Consider the following 20,967-nt stretch of genomic DNA (forward strand, 5'->3'; position numbering starts at 1 on the left):
ACGTATGGTCCCACACGGTGGGACCTGGCAGGGTAAGTCGGCTGGGAAGTCCTCGTGGGGGCGCGGGGTGATTTGACCCCGGTGGGCGGGGGGGTGGGGGGTGGGGGGGGGGGGCACAGTGGCCTGGCTTGCAATCGGGGCCCACCAATCTACGGGCAGGCATGTGCCGTGGCAGCACTCCTTCCTTCCACGCTGGCCCCTGTAGGTCTCCGCCGTGGCCGGACGGAGAAGAGACAATCCCCCCCATGCATGTGCCAAAACACACCAGCGGTTCTGCGCTTTGTCCTTTGGAGCATGCACGAACTTGCGCAGTCCCTTTGGCGCCGGCTGGAGCGGGGCCAAGCCCTCCGAGAATTCCTTACCTTGGGGGCCCGTTGACGCCGGAGTCATTGCCGCTGGTTTTCCCGCCGGCGTGGGGACTTAGTCCCTGGAAAGGAGAATCCCGGCCAGAATGTTTTGAACTCAACTACTTCCTATGGTAACAAATTCCATACATCAAACACTCTCTGGGTGAAGAAATGTCTCCCCATCTCTGCCCTAAATGCCCCGTATCCTCAGACTGTGCCCCTCGTTCTGGACACACCCATGATCGGGAACATCCTTCCTGTATCTACCCTGTCCAGTCCTGTTAGAATTTTATAGGTTTCTATGAGATCCCCCCCCCCGCCTCATTCTTCTGAACCCCCGCGAATACAATCCTAAACGATTCAATCTCTCCTCGTACATCAGTCCTGCCATCCCAGGAATCAGTGTGGTGAATCTTCGCTGCACTCCCTCTGGAGCAAGAACCTCCTTCCTCAGATAAGGAGACCAAAACTGCGCACAATATTCCAGGTGTGAAGCTAACCAGCTGTCCAATATTTAAGTGACTTACATGGAGCCAGTGCTTATTTAAATGGCCTTTGGCCCAATGTTAAAGAGACCCAATCTCAACAGCATGTGTGATGAAATTCTACTCCTGTGAGCAAAACTTCAACATTTGATGGGTTAGGGTGTGGGGGTTGACAATGGACCAGACACCCATTCCGCACGTGCTCCCTCCATTCTCTTCTTCTCTGAAGCTGAATGTTCTGCCCCATCTACCCTAGCCAAGGAGACGAGCCGCATAGCATGGGCCACTACCCTTCTTTTTATTTCTTTTGTGCGGAGAAGCTGCTCATACAATTCTGGCTGAAGTGTAAATGGGCATAAATCATTGAAGGCAGCAAGACAGATTGAGAGAATGGATAATAGAGCATACAGTATTCTATGCTTTATCAGTAGCATGCAAAAGCAAAAAGTTATGTTAAACTTATATCAAACACTAGTTCAGCCACAACATGGGTATGTCGTCCAGTCAAGGGCTTTATGGAGGATGCGAACGCATTTGGGAGAGTGTGGAAATGGTCCCGGCCTGTGGAATTCATTAATGTGGATAGAGCTGGGGATGTTCTACTTGAAGAAGAAAAGGTTGATATATGATAATAATATAATCTTTATTAGTGTCACAAGTAGGCTTACATTAACAATGCAATGAAGTTACTGAGAAAATCCCCTCATCGCCACCCACTGGCCCCTGTCCAAGTACACTGAGGAGAATTCAGAATGTCCAATTCACCTAACAAGTACGACTTTCAGGACTTGTGGGAGGAAACCGGAGCACCCGGAGTAAACCCACGCAGACACGGGGAGAACGTGCAGACTCCACACAGACAGTGACCCAAGCCGGGAATCAAACCCAGGTCCCTGGCACTGTGAAGCAATAGCGCTAACCATTATGCTGAAGAGGTTTGACAGAGGTATTCAAAATCGAGAAGGGCCTGGACAGAGTAGAAAGGAATTGTTCCCATTGGTGGAGGGGTGGAGAACTTTTGGCGAAAGAAGCAATGATGCCGAGGAAAATTATTTTCATGCAGCGAGTGGTAAGGATGTGAAATGTGTTGTGTTATGTTATTGCTCGTAACATAAGCTGCCACTTGATGTAGGCTCTGCTGAAAGATGCTCTAGACTCGGAGATAAGTTTAACGTTTTTATTGAACGATTAACAATGCTCTTAAATGAGTTTGACACTTTACGAATCTGCCTCTAGTAACTCAGTCTATTCTGCTAACTATACAAGCTTGCTCACGACCAGGTATTGGGGTGTGATGTTACTGATAATCAACCCTGTCCTGCTCTCTTGGTATCTGCCGGTGGAAGAGGCAGAGCCTGTGTGCCTTGTCCTTTTTATATGGGTCGTGTAGTGCCCCCTTGTGGTAATGACACCTCTGGGTGTTCTGATTGCCCATTGGTTGTGTCCTGTTCTAATGACCCATTGGTTGCATGTCTGCATGTCATGACATCTCTGGTCCTCCCTCTAGTGGTTACTTAGTTGTAGTGTATTTACATTAACCCCTTGTGTATATACAGTGATGCATATCACTACAGATGCACTCCCAGGGAGTGTGATGGAGGCAGGTTCAACTGAGGGATGCAAGAGGGAGTCTGATCCGTATCCGGAAAGAAAGAACACACGGCCAGGCGGCAAAGGCAGGGGAACGGCGTGAGGCGAATCGCTCGTTCAGAGAGACGGGTAGACCATGATGGGCTAAAATGGCCTCCTCTATGCTCTCACCACTGTGTGACCCTGTGGTTGAGAGCTCATCTTTTCAGGATTGGCAGACATTTAACTCCCCAACAGCCCTTTACTGTGCAGTGCATTAGTACGCCAACACACTGCAACCTGCCTGTCACATAATGCCTCTTTATTGAAGTGAAAGTGGTTCTGTAATAACCTGGGCTGCCAGTGCTGTGGAATCTGCCTGCTTGCCTTGCGGAGAACGTTCTACACACGGATTTGCTTGCAAATAAACAACTTTCTCTCCAAAAAAAAAAGCGAACGAGGCACCAGGAGGAAATGGGGACCCCGAAACAACCCCTGTTGCCTCGAGAGGAGCCAGGAAAACCAGACCTCTCTGGGTGCCATGATCGTTCATCTCAGAGCTCCCTCACAGCCAGCTCTGCCACTGGCAATGGCACTGCAGTGTTAAAAAGCCCTCGGTTTTAGTGTTTCAGGAGCAGTTGGTTCACTGTCTCTGTGACAAGTGATGCAACTTCTCACCATAGCAACCCTAGCAACCATAGCAACCCTCTCCCACCCACGGAAATCGCAGCAGAAATCTGGAAATGCCTGACCTGTGTACTTTGTTGGTCTGCCCTGTTTGTTTTTTGTTGTTGCTGTGGAACAAAACAGGTTCATTAGTTGTCTCCTTTCTTCCACCCCCCTAACCTAGCTTATGTCTGACCTGCTGATGGACAAAGTGGCGCAGGCAAATTTACAACAACAAAAAAAAACATACAGAATATCCAGTGTACAGCGCCAGAATGGGGCGTGACTCACGCTGCAGTATTCCTGAGGGTTTAATTCCGCCTCTGACCTATTTTTAGCTCACTGGTTCCTGCCTCAAGTATTTACACGCAGTCTCGAATCCTTTATTTTTGTAAATAAATGGACTGGCTGCGCAGGATATCATTGGCAGGAAGCTAGCGCCGTGCACTCTAACTGTTCAGCAGAGTGAATTAAACCCACGGGTGTCTGGGGACTCAGTAGGTCAGCGCTGGGCACCTCACTCCAGGGTTTCAGCCCTCTTGCACAGTCAGAATCACCACTTTAATTAATTTCCGGGGGAGAGACAAAATCAATTCCACATCTCGACACACATTGATGTTATAATTGCGTTAACAGGAGCTATTTATTCTCGAGGCGGCTTATTGATTACAGTGGAAATATCTGTGCAGGGATCCAGTGTCCATTGATTGGAGTTTACTACCCATGTCTGCACTGCATGCTCTGAAAACTGAAGGCTGTGTTGCTTGGAGCCGGTGGGCAACCCGAGCATGAGGCTTCCCCCTGATACTTGATGCCCTTGGCTTTTCTGTGCTTCCCATTAAATCAGTGCCTATTCACCTCGGTGGGTAACAAATAACAGGCTGGCGAGTGTGGAACTGGAGAACACCACATTTGCCCAGAAGTCATTAACGATAGAGAACCTTTGTATTCTGTCTTTTCTCAGCCAACGCAATATTTATGAACGTCTATTTTATTTATATAAATGAGGCAGAGTGGGTCAACATTCTCCTGTTCCACACCGATGCTGCTCACCTATTGCATTCTGAAATCTCCTCCTCAATTGCAATGCGTCCTCCGCCTTTACCCCTCCGATCACATTTCGATCTTAGGGTTTTCACTACCTGCAATTTTAGGCATCCGCAGAATCGCTACAGTGCAGAAGGAGGCCATTCGGCCCATCGAGTCTGCACCGACCATTTTGAAGGTGCACCCTGCCTCGGTTCACTCGCCCTCCCTATTCCTGTAGCCCCCTGACCCTACCTAACCTGTACATTTCTGGATTCTAAGGGACAATTTTATCATGGCCAATCCACCTAATCTGCAAGTCTTTGGACACCTGGGAACCCCACCATCTGGAGGTTCCCCTCCAAGTCACTCACCACCCTGACTTGGAAATGTATCGCCGTTCCTTCACTGTTGCTGGGGCAATATCCTGGAACTCCCTCCCTAACAGCACTGTAGGTGTACCTACACCTCAGAGACTGCAGCGGTTCAAGAAGGCAACTCACCACCACCTTCTGAAGGGCACCTAGGGATGGGCAATAAATGCTGGTCTAACCAGCAACGCCCACATCCCGTAACTAAGTTTTTAAAAGCTAATGGCCAATTTTATCATGGCCAATCCACCTAACCTGCATATCTTTGGACTGTGGGAGGAAACCTATGCAGACACAGGGAGAATGCGCAAACTCCACACAGTCACCCAAGGCCAGAATTATTTTGCGACTGATCTGTTGGGTGACTCACCTTTCTCAGTTCCATCATCAGTCTTTAGCTGTCATGCAATTGGGAATTCTCTTTCCAAACCTCTCAGACTACCCTTGTCCCTTCCCAACTTCAACCGTCTCCTCAAGCTCTGTTCCCGCACCTGGCTGTTATTTAGGAATGCAGGAACAAGAGTAGCTACTCAGCCCCTCAAACCCTATTCCATAATTCAGTTAGACTAGTGCTGATTTGTATCTTATAACCATCGATGCTCTGTGTTTCATCACCAATAATATGCTTCCCTCACAAAAATCTCAGTTTTATATAATTTTTCATCAACATTCCTCCCCAATCCCCCCACCACCAGCCTCAGCAAGAAATAGTTCAAGACTTTCATGAATTCCAGAAGAATAATGTCTCATTTTGGATGCAAAGGTTTGTCCAGCCTGACGAGTTTCGGATAAGGAATTACAGTCCAACTGAAAAATGAAATGTTCATTATATAAAACGAGATCAGATTATTATCTACATTCCAGAGTGGAACGTCATGCACTTTCCCCGCAGCTGCATCCCTTGAGACTATCCCAGCGAGAGTAAGTTGTCTCTGGTCATATTTCTGATATTAAATTGCACTTTCCTGATTTGTGTTCTCAGGTGCGTACCCAAGGCTGTCACTGAGCTTCAAGTTAAAGAGAAATATTGGCTATTTCATTCTTCAAACGTACATGCCATCTATACTGATTACAATTCTTTCCTGGGTGTCATTCTGGATCAATTATGATGCTTCGGCTGCAAGAGTTGCTTTGGGTAAGTGCATACTGCAGGCAGGCAAAATGAAATATACTTGATGACACTTTAGCATCTGATTTACAACACAATAAATAATAGAAGGCTGTGAATATGTCTATCATGCTCCTGTTAAACTGATAACATTTAAACATGGAATAATTACTGGGCAGACTATTGAAAGTTGTGCCACCTCTCTCCTGCTTTTTTTATATTGATAAATTGCAGTGTATTTGTCTTGCAATTACTACTAAGGGATAGTTCTGTCAAATTTCAATTGATGTTATTCGGAATTCAGAAGAATAAAGGTCAGAATTCTGGTGCTATGCAAATAAAGACTTGAGGGATGTTCTCTTGAAACTGAATCCTCATCAATTGCCACGAAGTGTCATCGAGGCAAGTCCTCGAACTCAGAACTCAGGTTCAACAGTCAGAGTTTTACAGCATGGAAAGGGGCCCATCGTGTCTTCTCCAGTTATCAAGCACCTATCTATTCTAATCCCATTTTCCAGCATTTGGTCCATAGTCTTGTGTACTCTGGCATTTCAAGTGTTCATCTAAATACTTCTTAACTGTTGTGAGGGTTCCCACCTCTACCACCCCTTCAGGCTGTGAGTTCCAGATTCCCACACCCTCCGGGTGAAAAGGTTTTTCCTCAAATCCTCTCTAAATCTCCTGCCCCTTACCTTAAATCTACGTTCCCTGGTTACTGATTCCTCTACGAAGGGAAAAAGTTCCTTCCTATCCACCCTATCTATGTCCCTCATACACATCGGCAGTAAATTTCAGATGGCATGTGGAACAATGGTGTGAGATAGGTGAATACACAGTGAAATGCATTATTCCACAGATCGGGTCATGCTTTGTGAAACAGAGCGGCAGACAGAGGTGGCAAAAGCTGGATGATCATGTTGGGAAATTCAAGAGGGAACTGCATAGATTATGGTCAGAAGAAAGCATTGGAGTTTAGTTTTCAACTTGTGTGTGAAACTGTGTTGGATCCCAACTCCCTCTGCACCACCCGACTCTATGGAGCCAGAAGAAGCATGTTGCACCTTCCCGCTCTAAATTCAGGGAATTACGGTTTCCAGGCATATCCCAGGGTTCATTTCATTTAGTGATGACAATGCCAGTCAGGCAAACAGAGCCAGAGGGCTGGATTCTCCTCAGCCCTGCATCAAAATTGCGTTTGGCCCAGGGGCGGAGAATCCAATTTCACGGCAAAATCAGGCCGAACGGGGGCCCGTATCTGCAACTAAAGCTGAGAGATTTACTCTGGATCCCTGATAGCCCCTGCAGGGCAATGAATTAACTGTAGATTTTTACAGGAATCTCTAGAGTAAAACTCCAGCGTTTTTACGCCGGCGTCGGGACAGAGTCCCATTTTGGGAGAATCCAGCCCAGAAACATTGGCAACATTGCAGTATTACCAAGGCTGTAAGGGGTAATAATCAATTAAAGCACCTCCAGGACGGCCAAGGGCATTCATTAGCACGGAAGGCTACAATCCATTTAATGAACGGTTTGTATTTGACCACAGGCAAAGGATAATACAGCCAGCTTTGCAGGATGCTGGAGATGCTAGATTCACAATTGATGCAAAGATTTCACAAGTAATTTGTAATTTGGTCCACCAAACCCATATTGGCTGCCCTCACCTTCCCTTGGTGTTGTCCATCCATCAGTACCAGGGCCGTGTGTGATTGTGCTGGTGTCGAGACACCAAATTAGGTCGTTCAGAAGGGTCCACGTGATCACAAACTCCAATAAGAGCATGCAGTCAATCCAAATCAAAGCCAGAACATCATCAACATTAAACAATAATGCAACCAGAACCACAACTGTAATAATTTATTGATAAATTCAGACAAGGAATTTCATGGGATTGTTTTCATGGGAGTGGGTATCGCTGATGCGGCCAGCATTTGTTGCCCATCCCTAATTTCCCTGGAGCTGGTTAGGTGGGCCATTTCAGAGAGCAGTTAAGAGTCAACTACATTGCTGTGGGTCTGGAATCTCCTGTAGGCCAGACCTAGTAAGGATGGCAGATTTCCTTCCCTAAAGGGCATAAGGGGCTGGTTTAGCACACTGGGCTAAATCGCTGGCTTTTAAAGCAGACCAAGGCAGGCCAGCAGCACGGTCCAATTCCCGTACCAGCCTCCCCGAACAGGGGCCGGAATGTGGCGACTAGGGGCTTTTCACAGTAACTTCATTGAAGCCTACTTGTGACAATAAGCGATTTTCATTCATTTCAGGTGAATCAGATCGGTTTTTATAACATTCATGGTTACTAAGACTGGCTTTCAATTCCAGATTTGTATTAATTAATTGAATTTAGATTCCACCAGCTGCAATGAGCTTTGAAGCAACATACCCAGGACATTGGCAGCTACGAGTCCAGTGGCATTACCACTAGGCTACTGTCTCCCCAGCTCCCAGTGCTTGTCCTGTGAGGGGCAAGAACAAGGACAACAAGGGGCTTAAAAACACACACTGGCACCATTGGGAGATGGGAGCCAGGATTTGAACCTTAGACCCTTCAACATTGAGGCACAGGTTCCTCCCCACATTTTGCAAAGCTCCAAAGCCCAAACCCATCAACACTACTTCCTTGCCACCTTTCCCAGTTTCCAATCACCGCCCCAGCACTGTTTGCAGGAGAGAGCTTGGAATTTCATAATCCCAGGGCCCACCTCCAATCTCACCTTGACCAATGGCGGGACTCCTTTGATTCACAGATAGCTCCTCTGCAAAGGTGAAAATGGCTATTCTGTCTTAACCAACTCCAGTCCTGGCCCTCTCTCGGACATTATGTGCCCTCTTCTGCGAATAAAAAGGGACATTGTAATGCGGGGCAGGCAGTGGCGTAGTGGTATTGCCACTGGACTAGTAATCCAGAGACCCAGAGTCATGCTCTGGCTGACCCGGGTTCAAATCCCGCCATGGAAGATGGTGAAATTTGAATTAAATAAAAGATCTGGAATTAAAAGTTTAAAGATGAAAAACCCATCTGGTTCACTAATGTCCTTTAGGGAAGGAAATCTGTCATCCTTACTTGGTCTGTCCTAAATGTGACTCCAGATCCACAGCAATGTGGTTGACTCTTAAATGCCCTCAGGGATGGGCAATAAATGCTGGACCAGCCACACATCTCATGAACACTTTTTTAAAAAAATGGATATGTTACAATCACGCTTCCTTTGTTAGTGTTTAGCACTTTCCATGCTCCTTGCTAACTAACAGTTGTTGCAGTTCAATCCCCCAGTTGCCATGCCACATCTGCCCCATGCCACCTTGTGCACTTGGGCAAGATACTAGACAATCCCACACTTGCCACATATCCTCGCACTCTTCCCGAGTAGGTCCACCTCCAAAATGGTTACACACGCACCCTGGCAGATCTTAAGAGGCCATTCATCCTCTTGCAACACTGTTAGCACATTCTCTGGATGATTGCATAGCTGTTGACCTCCTCTGAAACCTCACTTGAGGCTGGATGGAAAGTCTCCTCTCCTCAACAGGCATGGGGACTTCCCACTGATCACTTACAACCTGGACAGAACTCACAAGGCCCAGGGTATTGATAGAAAGTGAATCAGTGATGATAATGCCATTGAATGTCAAGGGGAGATGGTTGGATTTTCTCTTGTTGGAGGTGAACATTGCCTGGCACTTATGTGGTGTGAATGTAACTTGCCACTAATCTACCCAAGCTTGAATGTTGTCCAGGTCTTGCTGCAAATGGGAACATACTGCTTCAGTATGATCCACTCTTCAAAATCTATTTCCAATGATTGGTCATACTCAATCCCGTGGGGGCGGAATTGACGCCGGTCCCGGATGATTCTCCGACCCACCGGGGGGTCGGTGAATTCCGCCCCATATTTCCAGACTAAGTCAACACCTTGATGATAAGAGGGGTAAAATGAGCAAGTTTTACTTGTGAAGCCAGTTGAATTATACCCTATATCCCATCCTTCCTTTACCTCATTTATTTCGCCTGTCCCAACTAGGTTTATTTTATGCTAATTCTCTGCACAACAGAGTCTTATGGACTCAAAATGTTAACTCTGTTTCTCTCTCCACAGATGCCGCCTGGCCTGCTGAGTTTGTTCAACAATTTCTGTTTTTACTTTGATGCAAACTTTGATTAAGACCTACTTGTCATTCTTTCTAGGAATCACCACTGTGCTGACTATGACAACCATCAACACCCACCTGAGAGAGACCCTTCCAAAGATTCCCTATGTCAAAGCCATCGACTTGTACTTGATGGGCTGCTTTGTGTTTGTTTTCTTGGCCTTACTCGAATATGCTTTTGTAAACTACATCTTCTTTGGGAGAGGTCCGCAGATGCAGAAGAAACTGGCAGAGAAGGCAACGAAAGGCAACAACGGTCGACATAAGTATGAGGGTAACAGGGTAAGGAAAAACAATTTATTTCTGTCACTGTGCAATGTGCTGTAGATGTTCTTGCCTGTATCTTTTTCATTGAGTGTCACCAATATACATCTGAAGCCTGAGGACTGATCACTGGTCATAGAAAATAGATAGTGGTGGACCCCATGCCCTTTACAAAACCCACATGACTTTCTACTTCAATGGGAAGGGTGGCTGAACAAGTTGTATAAGCGAGCGGCAGATCGGCCACAACTTTGTTGTATATCATAAACAAAAGTTAATTCAGTCCTCTCTAGAGTTTGATAAATGCCTGTGTTTTCCGGGGAAGAGGGTAATCTAAGAGAAAAGATCATTTAACGAAAATGAAATGAAAATGAAAATCCCTTATTGTCACGGGTAGGCTTCAATGAAGTTACTGTGAAAAGCCCCTAGTCGCCACATTCCGGCGCCTGTTCGGGGAGGCTGGTACGGGAATTGAACCATGTTGCTGGCCTACCTTGGTCTGCTTTAAAAGCCAGCGATTTAGCCCAGTGTGCTAAACCAGCCCCTCCGTGATGGTGAGCTGCCTTCTTGAACCGCTGCAGCCTGTACGACATGGACTACCTTACAGAATCTCTCAATACAGTACGAATAAAGTACAATGGACTAAATGTTCAGTTGTACAGATTGTCGCTGAAATAATCAAAACTTTTGCAATGGAGCTGTAGAAACATTGGGTTCAGAATTGGTTTTATGGACAGGGTATTCACAGATAACTCAGGTGATGAACACATTTTAGCCTGTTTAATAATAATAATAATAATAACCGCTTATTGTCACAAGTAGGCTTCAATGAAGTTACTGTGAAAAGCCCCGAGTCGCACATTCCGGCGCCTTTTCGGGGAGGCCAGTACAGGAATTGAACCGTGCTGCTGGCCTTGTTCTGCATTACAAGCCAGCTGTTTAGCCCACTGTGTTAAACCAGCCCCATTGATCTCGTCCTTGCAGCCTACATTTCGTTTTTGATTTTGCTCATTCTCTCAGGGTGTGTGCATCGCTGGCTAGGGCAGCATTTATTACCCATCGCTAATTGCCCTCGAGAAGGTGATGGTGAGCTGCCTTCTTGAACTGCTTCAGCCTGTGTGACATGGACTACATTACAGAATCTCTCACTTTGCTACCTTCCAGCTGTTGCCCAAACTCCATGTGAAGAAATACTTCCTGACACTTGGTCTAAGTTTACCTTTCACAGCCCTGCGCGTGCCCTCAGTGTTGGCTGTCTGAAAGCATTGTTTCAGGCCCGCATCTTCTCTGCTATTGGTTATCAGATGTACCACAATATCCCGAGCGTTTCCTTTCAAGGCTGAAGTGCCCAAACTCATCAAGACACTCCTTAACCTCTTTCATCTGACATTGGGGATCAGCCTGGTTACCTTGCCTACACAGCCACAAGGTTCTTGGTGCCGCTTTATGTCCAAGTGAGCAGAACTGTGCACAGCCCGCTGAAGGGAACTGTAAACCTTGCAGCGTGACCTCAGCAGATTTAGCAATGTAGCCCCATCGACCTGTTAAATTTATGTAATGTTGCCTGACAGTGTTCAGACTGGAAGATGCTCCAGGACATTAAGTGCACAGGCTAGAGACCATCATTGGGTAGGTTGTACATGATCTGTGGAAGAGACGATGGCCACTGGGCCAAACAACCGTTTCCCTGGCTTTGCTTTCTTATGCTCTCATTAAAAGAAAACACTGTGCTCTGTGCCAAAAGTAAGTTTGGCAAGGTAACCAGATGTAAATTAAATACATACACAGGGGATGCGACATGGCATTTAGCTGACTAAGCAATTCGAAGCAGCAGGTCCCACTCACCGTGCTGGCTCAGGCTGGATCAGACACTTCCAGTACCGTCAAAAGTATAAAGGGTTGATTATCATTTCTGGCATTTATCGAGCTGAAGGGGAGGATCAATAGAGTAGCAGAGTGGGATGGCAGGGGAAAGAAAATGAGCACACAACAGTAAGTTGAACTTTCCGGGCTTTCTTCCAGTTTTGTCCAACAGTCGTCTAAGACTCTTTTCAGTAACACTGCAAAAAAGCTTCCTCCTGAACGGTGCCACTTGTTGGTGAGACGAGGAAGCAGTAATAACAGCACAAAGGCAGGAAAGCACAAGGCCCCAATAATGCCCGAGGACTATTATTTTGATCCCTTGATTTCATCCTCCACTGGTTTTACGCAAGAGTGCAGCTCAACTAAATTCAGGCTGACCTGATGGATGCCTCTTGGCGGTAATTTGCTGATTTTTGTTTAACAATCATCATTTCACTACCACTTTGATCACACCAGAGAAACTGTGTGGTAGAATGATGAATCACCCCCCCCCCCCCCCCCCCCCCCCCCCCCCCCCCCCCCCCCCCCCCCTCGAAGGCTGTTGCTGGGTTCATTCTGGGCTACTTGGCTCCGGTCTTCATTACTGCCTTAGTCTAGACATTGGCAAAAGAGCTGAATTCCAGACGATCTTGACATTAAGGCAGCATTTGACCAAGTGTGGCCCAAAAGTCACCCTAACAAAATTGAAGTCAATCGGAATCAGGGAGAGAATTCTCCGCTGCTTGGAGTGATACCAAGCACAAAGGGCGAGAGTTGTGTCTGCTGAAGGCCAAACATCTCAACCCCAGGACATTGCTGCAGGAGTTGGCCTCGGTGTGGTCTCATAGGCCCGGCCATCTTTATCCTCGGTACCATTCGCGACTCTTCAGGTATTGGAGCAGTCGGTACCTGAATGCGACAGGAGCTGGAGAACATTCAGACTTGGGCTGATAAGTGACAAGTAACAAGTGCCACGCAAGTGGCAGGCAATGACCACCGACAATGAGAGAGAATCTAACAATCTGCTTGTCAGCGCCAACAGCACTCAAGAATCTCGACACCATCCAGGAAACAGCCAGCTTGATCAAAACCCTATCCACCCGCAAAAGCAGCAAGTTATCCACACTGATGAAAAGTCATGAAATGAACTATTAACTTTGTTTCTCTCGCCATGGGATGCTAACAGACCAACTGTGCATTTCCAGCATTGTTTATTTCTTCGCCACCACCTTAATTATCCACTCCTCCAGCACTGCTGCACAGTGGCAGCAATGTCCACTATCTCTAAATTCACTGCAGCAACTCACCAAGTCTTCTTCAACTGCATTTTCCAAACCCATGGCTTCTACCACCTGGATGGACAAGGGCAGCAGTTACATGGTGACCATCCCCTGCAGGTTACCCTCCCAGGCACACACTATCTTTGAAACTAAATCACTGTTCCTCTGCTGTCTGTGGGTCAGCATTTTCAAACTCCCTCCCTGTCTGTGCGGAGTCTGCACACTCTCCCCGTGTCTGCGTGGGTTTCCCCCGGGTGCTCCAGTTTCCTCCCACAGTCCAAAGACGTGCAGGTTAGGTGGATTGGCCTTAGTGTCCAAAACAAGTTAGGAGGGGTTATTGGGTTACGGGGATAGGGTGGAAGTGAGGGCTTAAGTGGGTCGGTGCTGACTCGATGGGCTGAATGGCCTCCTTCTGCACTGCATGTTCTATGTTCTAAAAGTGCTTAGCTCAGTGGGCTGGACAGCTGGTTCATGATGCAGAGCGAGGCCTACAGCGTGGGTTCAATTCCTCTACCGGCTGAGGTTATTCATGAGGGCCCCACCTTCTCAACCTTGCCCCTCACCTGAGTTGTGGTGATCGTCAGGTTAAATCACCATCAGTCAGCCCTCCCCCTCAAAGGGGAAAGCTGGTCATCTGGGACTATGGCCACTTTACTTTACCAACTCCACATAGACTCAAGCAATTCAATGAGGTTGCTCACCACCAACTTCTGAAAGGCAATTAGGGGCAATAAATGTTGGCCTTGAAGCGATGTCCTCATCCCATGAAATAAGAAACAACAATACATTTGCTTGTTTAAAAGCTTCAAGTAATTATCACATTTGTGAACCTTACATTGGTGGCATTTTGAGGCATTGGTTTGCATTCAGATCCCACGTTAGTTGCTGTGGATTGATTTGTTTTCATTTTCAGTTTCAATTTGGCATTATTTGTATAGAATCCTAGAATTTACAGTGCAGAAGGAGGCCATTCGGCCCATCGAGTCTGCAGCTGCCCTTGGAAAGAGCACTCCACTTAAGCCCACCCCATCCCCATAACCTCACCTATCCTTTTATTGGACACTAAGGACAATTTAACATGGCCAAGCCACCTAACCTGCACGTCTTTGGACTGTGGGAGGAAACCGGAGCACCTAGAGGAAACCCACGCACACGGGAGAATGTGCAAATTCCACACAGACAGTCACCTCAGGTCTCTGGCGCTTTGAGGCAATGATGCTAACCACTTGTGCAAGGGTTGAGGAAAAGAGGGCATTGATACAAGGTGAATGGCAGAAGAACCAAATGTGACATGAGGAAAAACATTTCTTTACACAATGTATGGTTAGTGTTATGGACCAGGGTTTAGGGAACCCCAAAGTGTATCGTGGAGTTCACCTGACCCACAACTTTTAATAGATAGTTGTTATGGGGAGCATACGGACCTACTTTATATGTGTGATGCAACAGAGATGTACAGTACTTTTAAATTGAAATGAGGTTTATTTATGAAACCAGTTAACACTTTATAAACCCACAGTAAACATCTTAACAAGTATCAACACCAATAAATCCCCCCAAAAATACAGTACTCTCCAAGTAACTCTTAATCTTTCCTTGCAACATCCATAAGACTAAAAAGGAACCCATTTTACAGAAAGACTTCAGGTTTAACTTCTCTACAAAAACAGGTATTAGTTTTAAATCACCAAAGGATCTGTAGACAGTCTTTCAATTGCAGAGAGAGAGACTAATACACCTCCTTGCTGTGGCTGCAGCTCCAAATCTAAAATGAAACAAAACAGACCCTATAACAGACAGCCTAAAGCGAAAGTATAAGCAGACAGACAGCCCAGCTCCACCCACACTCTGAATCACTGATAAACACCCATTTCTGAAAGGTACATCCACTACAGCTATTTTATAAACCCCCATTTCTTAATGGTACTCTCACATGACATTAGGATCTGAAATGCACTTCCTGAGAGGGTTTCTTTTTCATAGAATTTACAGTGCAGAAGGAGGCCATTCGGCCCATCGAGTCCGCACCGGCTCCTGGAAAGAGCACCCTACCCAAGGTCAACACCTCCACCCTATCCCCATAACCCAGTAACCCCACCCAACACTAAGGGCAATTTTGGACACTAAGGGCAATTCATCATGGCCAATCCACCTAACCTGCACATCTTTGGACTGTGGGAGGAAACCGGAGCACCCGGAGGAAACCCACGCACACTCAGGGAGGATGTGCAGACTCCACACAGACAGTGACCCAAGCCGGAATCGAACCTCGGACCCTGGAGCTGTGAAGTGATTGTACTATCCACAATGCTACCGTGCTGCCCCCGTGGTGGAGGTAGTCTCAATTGTGCCTATTGAAAGGGACTAGGGGAATGGGGTGGGGCAGTGGGACTAGTTGAACTGATCTTGCCGAGAACCCATCCAAACTCGGTGGGCTGGATGACATCTTTCTGTGCTGTAATCTTCCTGTCAGCTATTCTGTGTACTTTGCAAGACACAATGGGGCAAGTCATCCTGGAAATCTAGTGGTAAATTCATGTCTTATGGCATTATTAATGCACAGGTCAGCCAGCAGGTTCAGGGGAAAGAGACAATAATAATCTTTATTATTGTCACAAGTAAGCTTACATTAACACTGCAATGAAGTTGCTGTGAAAATCCCCTCATCGCCACATTCCAGTGCCTGTTCGAGTACACTGAGGGAGAATTCAGAATGTCCAATTCACCTAACAGCACATCTTTCTGGATTTGTGGGTGGAAACCGAAGCACCCGGAGGAAACCCACGCAGACACGGAGGGAACGTGCAAACTCCGTACAGATAGTGACCCAAGCAGGAATCGAACCTGGGACCCTGGTGCTATGAAGCAACAGTGCTAACCACTGTGCTACTATGCCGGGCTGGTTATTATTCACCACTCCACCAATTATCTTGCATAAACAGAAGTTTATCATCCTTATTATTGCTTCATTTAAGAACTTACAGATTTGCACATAAATTGCCCATTATATTTGGTACAGAAAGTTAGGACTCATGCTTAACAGAGGAAGTATCTATCTAACGATGTGATAATTGTTAACAAAATAGCAATTAACTTCCCTGGCCCAGAAGGGGAACAATTTAACCTCTGGTACAAGAGTAAAGTACCAGAAATGCTGGAGATACTTAACACATCTGGCAGCTTCTATGGGGAGTAAAACAGAATTAAAATCTTCAGGTCGGTGCTCCTTTATCAGAACTGGGAGTGCTTCAAAATGTAACCATTTGTGAAGCCAGGCAGAGAAAGGTAGAGGTGAGAAACGACCAGCAGGGAAGGATCTGCGATAGGATGTAAGGCAGATGTCATTGAATGACATAAGAATTGATGACAGAAGTCAAATGAAATAGTAATGGGATAAGTAAAGAGAGAAAAGATGCGGTGGGTCCGAAAAAAGGGATCGGCGCCAAGCACCAGACCCATTGCAATGCTCCGCTGCAGCCTCAATGAACTACCCGCCCCGGGCTGGCAGCACAGATTTGCATGTATTTAAATCTGATTAACGGGCTGGAAGCCTGATTCGCAACACCAGACCCCCCCCCACCCCCCACCCACCCCCAAGCCCCCCCCCGTTCTGCTCCATTCCTCACAGCCATGAGTCAGGCGGGCGTGATTTTGTGCAAGTATAGAGACAGCACAGTGGCACAGTGGTTAGCACTGCTGCCTCACAGCTCAAGGGACCCGGGTTCAATTCTAGCCACGGGTGACAGTCTGTGTGCAGTTTGCACTTTCACCCAATGTCTGAGTGGGTTTCCTCCGGGTGCTCCGGTTTCCTCCTACAGTCCAAAGATGTGCAGGTTAGGTGGATTGGCCATGCTAAATTGCCCCTTAGTGTCCAAAATGTTAGGTGGGGTTACTGGGTTACATGGATAGTGGGGTGGGGGGAGGCGTGGGCTTAATTATGGTGCTCTTTCCAAGGGCTCTTTCGGAGATGGCTCGATAGGCCGAATGGCCTCCTGCTGCACTGTAGGGATTCTATTTTATTCTATTTATGAGTGGGGGCTTGGCACCATGGCTTTTGAGGAGGTATGCAACCTTTTGAAACTTTTCGGGCTTACTTGGGGGTCTATGCCTGGCCCTCGGGGAGTAGAGGGGAACAACTTGGTGGCAAGTGCGTGGACTCGGGGTGTCCTCCTCAGAATCGGGGTGCTCTGGCTGAAACCCCCATTGCTGTAAACACATTTGTTTCAATCCACCTCCCAGCTGCAACTTACAGACTCCTGGCTGTTGAGACTGCTGACAGCATCCTACATATTCTCTGAGGGCTTCTGGTCATGTGGAAACACGCCCAGCCACCATCTGATAACCCTCATACCCCAACAGTATCACCAAGGAGATGGGGATGGCCATGGTCAATCCCTGCCATTCCTCAGTGCACTCCTCAGAAGTGCAGCACCGCAGCAGAGGAAACATAGGTAACTGAGCTCACTCCAAGGGACACATAGACTGTTGCCGCTAGAACCGGCCCTGGTACACGGCCCCTCTCAGAGTAAAAGCCTCACCAGTGACCTATCAGCAAGCCCACCTCTGAGGATCACGAGCTGTCTTCAAGCCCTGCCTGTATACCGCACCCCTGATCCCATCCAATCCGCTCCAACGACCAGCTCCCTGTCACAACCTGTGTGTTAAACCCAGGCTCCTCATAACACTGCAGCTACGGTCTCAGCAAATGCACACATACCTCACTCATCCCCTCCTGTAGGACCTGCAAGCACACCAGACTCTGAGCACGGAGGTGACAGGCTGCACAGTATGAATGTCTCCAGGAGGATCAGCTCAGGAAGGACCCTACACAAGCGGAGCCTACCCCAGAAGAGCAGGGAGCAGCCAGTGAGGCTCAAGTGACGGCCGTCCAACAGGGTCGAGGAAGAGGTGCGAAGGGGGCACTGCATCAGACCACGTTTATACCGTTAGCGCCTGTCCTTCGAGGAGCTGCGCATTGCATGTGTTGCCAACAATGCACCTCTGCCGATGGTGGTGCAGAGTTATGGAGGAGGACACCCCATTACCAGTGGCCATCAAGATGATGGTCGCCCTGAACCTTTATAGCTCTGCCTCATTCCAGGGCTCGAGCGGGGACCTGCGTGGGATCTCACAAACGTCCGCACACAGGTGCAACCGTACTGTCACGGATGCTCTATGCGCCCGGGCATTGGACTACATCACCTTCAACCTGAACCCAACAGGGTGCCCGGGCAGCAGGATTTGCCGCCATCGCTGGCAAGCCCCAGGTCAGGGGGTGATCAATTGCATTCATGTCATCCTCCAAGCACCGGTTCAACATGGGGTGCCCTTGATCAATAAAGAAGGGCTTCCATGCCATGAATGTGCAGATGGTGTGTGCCCACCAGCTGCACATGGTGCACCCGATCTGCACCCGATACCCAGGCAGCAGGCACGATGCAAACATCCTGGTGCACTCGTCGGTTCCCGGCACCGTCGAGGCACTTCCTTGGATGAGGGGTTGGCTCGTGGGCGTCATGAGTTACCCACTGAGGTCATGGCTAATGATACCTATGTGAAGGCCTCGGACTGAGGTGGAGAACAATTAAATTTTTTTATAAATTACCCAAGTACCCAATTAATTTTTTCCAATTAAGAGGCAATTTAGCACAGCCAATCCACCTACCCTGCACATCTTTGGGCTGTGGGGATGAAACCCACGCAAACACATGGAGAATGTGCAAACTCCACACGGACAGTGACCCAGAGCCGGGATCGAACCTGGGACCTCGGCGCCGTGAGGCAGCAATCTTAACCACTGCACCACTGTGCTGCCCCAAGGTGGAGAACAATTATAACGGCGCTCACACAGCAACCGGAGTGTCATCGAGCGGTACATTGGTTTGCTCAAGATGCATTCCGATGCCTGGACTGGTCTGGACGGGTGCACCAATATAGCGGAGGGTGTCGAGCATCGTGCTTGCCTGCTTCCTTCACAATGTCGTGCAGCGGCGGCCATGCTGGAGGAAGAGGATGAACGACAGGCCTCATCTGACGAGGATGAATTTGGTTTCCAGGAGGACCTGGGTATGAAGTCGGAGCTGACAGGGCGGGCTGCCCAACAGGTGATCCATGCCTGCCGCTCACAGGGCACCCTCACCACATCCGATTTACCAACTTGGAGGCCTGGCCAGCTGCAGCTGCACCGCCTTGTTCCACCCCCACCCCAACTTCAAAACACACCCCCCCCATACAAAATCCACCTTCCCCTGAGCCCCTCAAGCCTTCCCTCTCCCTAAGCCCTTCCACCCTTTCCCCCAGTCCTTCACTCCACTTTCCCTCTAGCCTTCCCACTACCACAGCTCCTCCTCAGCCCTCAAAGGGTCATACTTCTCAGTGAGGGGGTAACTATGTAGGACGTTCATGTGTCATGTCCCTCCCACCCCAGCCTACCCGGCCACTGCACAACACCTAGCCCCAGTCCATCCTTCACCCCCGTGAGACAGATATGAGAAGCTGATTGGACTGGTGGTGCAACAGTGATGAATGGTGATTATTTACAATAGCTGTGCCCTTCTCCATTGACTGTCTACTCTCTATTACACCCGTGCCAACCTAAGAGTCATCTATCTTTTGAATATTTTGTGACCTCCTGCTTCGTCTAGATGTTACCTCAGACAGCACATCAGAAGCCTGCTGCTTGTCTCGCATTTTGCCCTGCGATGGCCTTGCCATTCATCCTCTGGAGAGCCTGGATCTGGATGGGCACGGCCAACGTTCTGGTGTCACAGGTGATGACGTGGCAGCCTGGTCATCTGCTGCCCAGTAGATGTGCCAGTGTCAGGTGGGGGGGGGGGATTCAGAACAACTGAGGTGTTCCAGGGCCCCCCTGCGGGAGGGGCCGGCATGCACTGTCACCTGGCAATGCCAGTCCTGGAGGCTCTCTCTCATCTCAACCAGGGTGTCTATCCTCTCAGCCATGGCGTGCGGAGACTGGGACATGTCCCTCAGCGACTGAGCCACGTCACTCACTGCGTTGGACATGTCCCTCTGTGACTGTATCGTGCCCCTCAGTGCCTATGACATGACTCTCTGTGTCCGGTTATGATCACTCAACACCTGACCAATGCTGTCGATGCCCTCAGCCATAACACTTTATGAATGGGCCAAGCTCAGGATTACTGCAGCAATGACCATCTGCGCCTGGGACATGTCCACCAGTGACAGGGCTCTCCTGTCCCACACCTCAGCCATGGACATCATTGGACAAACCTTGGACATCCTGACACAATTGCTGTGTCTTGCTCCAAGCCTACCACATCAGACGCCACCCGTTCAGTGTTGGCTTGTTTGCCACATGTTGTCGGTGCCATCTTCTATGCCTGAATATGGTTGGACTCCTCCAGCTGGACTTGCAGGTGCTGAAATATAGCTGACATCCCCTCCTATAAATTCTGGCTCTTTGACAGCATCTGTACCAGTGATGAGATCATCTTTCCCAGAAGCGCAACTTCTATCTGGGCAGCAGCTGTTCCCTGGGACCGGGCAGCCCTCATCCCTGCCTCCAGCTGATGTGCTGCAGTGTGTGTGTGTGGTGCTGAGCAGAGAGTGACCCAGGAGCCTGGTCACTAGCATTCCCCTCTGAGGTGTTAGTCCCTGTGTGAAAGTGGATGGTGCTGGTGAGAACAGTGCCAAGATGGTGGTGTCTCTTCCCCGCCGCCATTCTCCAGGGTGTTCTGAGGGTCTGGATGGAAGGCGGGGGAGGAGGGGTGGGGGGCGGTGTAGCGACCCCAGATGGCCCAGCTTCATCTGATGGGGATCCTGCAAGACTAAAGACATGCGGTGAGATCTTGGGAAGGACTGGTCTGTGGGAGAGGGGTGACT

The 20,967-nt window shown here is 48.4% G+C and overlaps 1 protein-coding gene across 3 annotated transcripts in view; it reads left to right on the forward strand.

Moving 5' to 3' along the window:
* The window catches only part of gabrb3 (gamma-aminobutyric acid type A receptor subunit beta3), a 628,623-nt gene that overhangs the window by 585,650 nt on the left and 22,006 nt on the right, over nt 1-20,967 (forward strand). For all 3 annotated transcript variants that reach the window (XM_038817632.1, XM_038817635.1, XM_038817634.1), the window contains 2 exons: nt 5,447-5,599; nt 9,756-10,000. In XM_038817632.1, the coding sequence (XP_038673560.1) occupies nt 5,447-5,599; nt 9,756-10,000 (398 nt within the window). The remainder of the gene's footprint in view (nt 1-5,446; nt 5,600-9,755; nt 10,001-20,967) is intronic.

This window comes from Scyliorhinus canicula, chromosome 14 (genome assembly GCF_902713615.1).
Source record: "Scyliorhinus canicula chromosome 14, sScyCan1.1, whole genome shotgun sequence".
NCBI classification, from domain to species: Eukaryota; Metazoa; Chordata; class Chondrichthyes; order Carcharhiniformes; family Scyliorhinidae; genus Scyliorhinus; species Scyliorhinus canicula.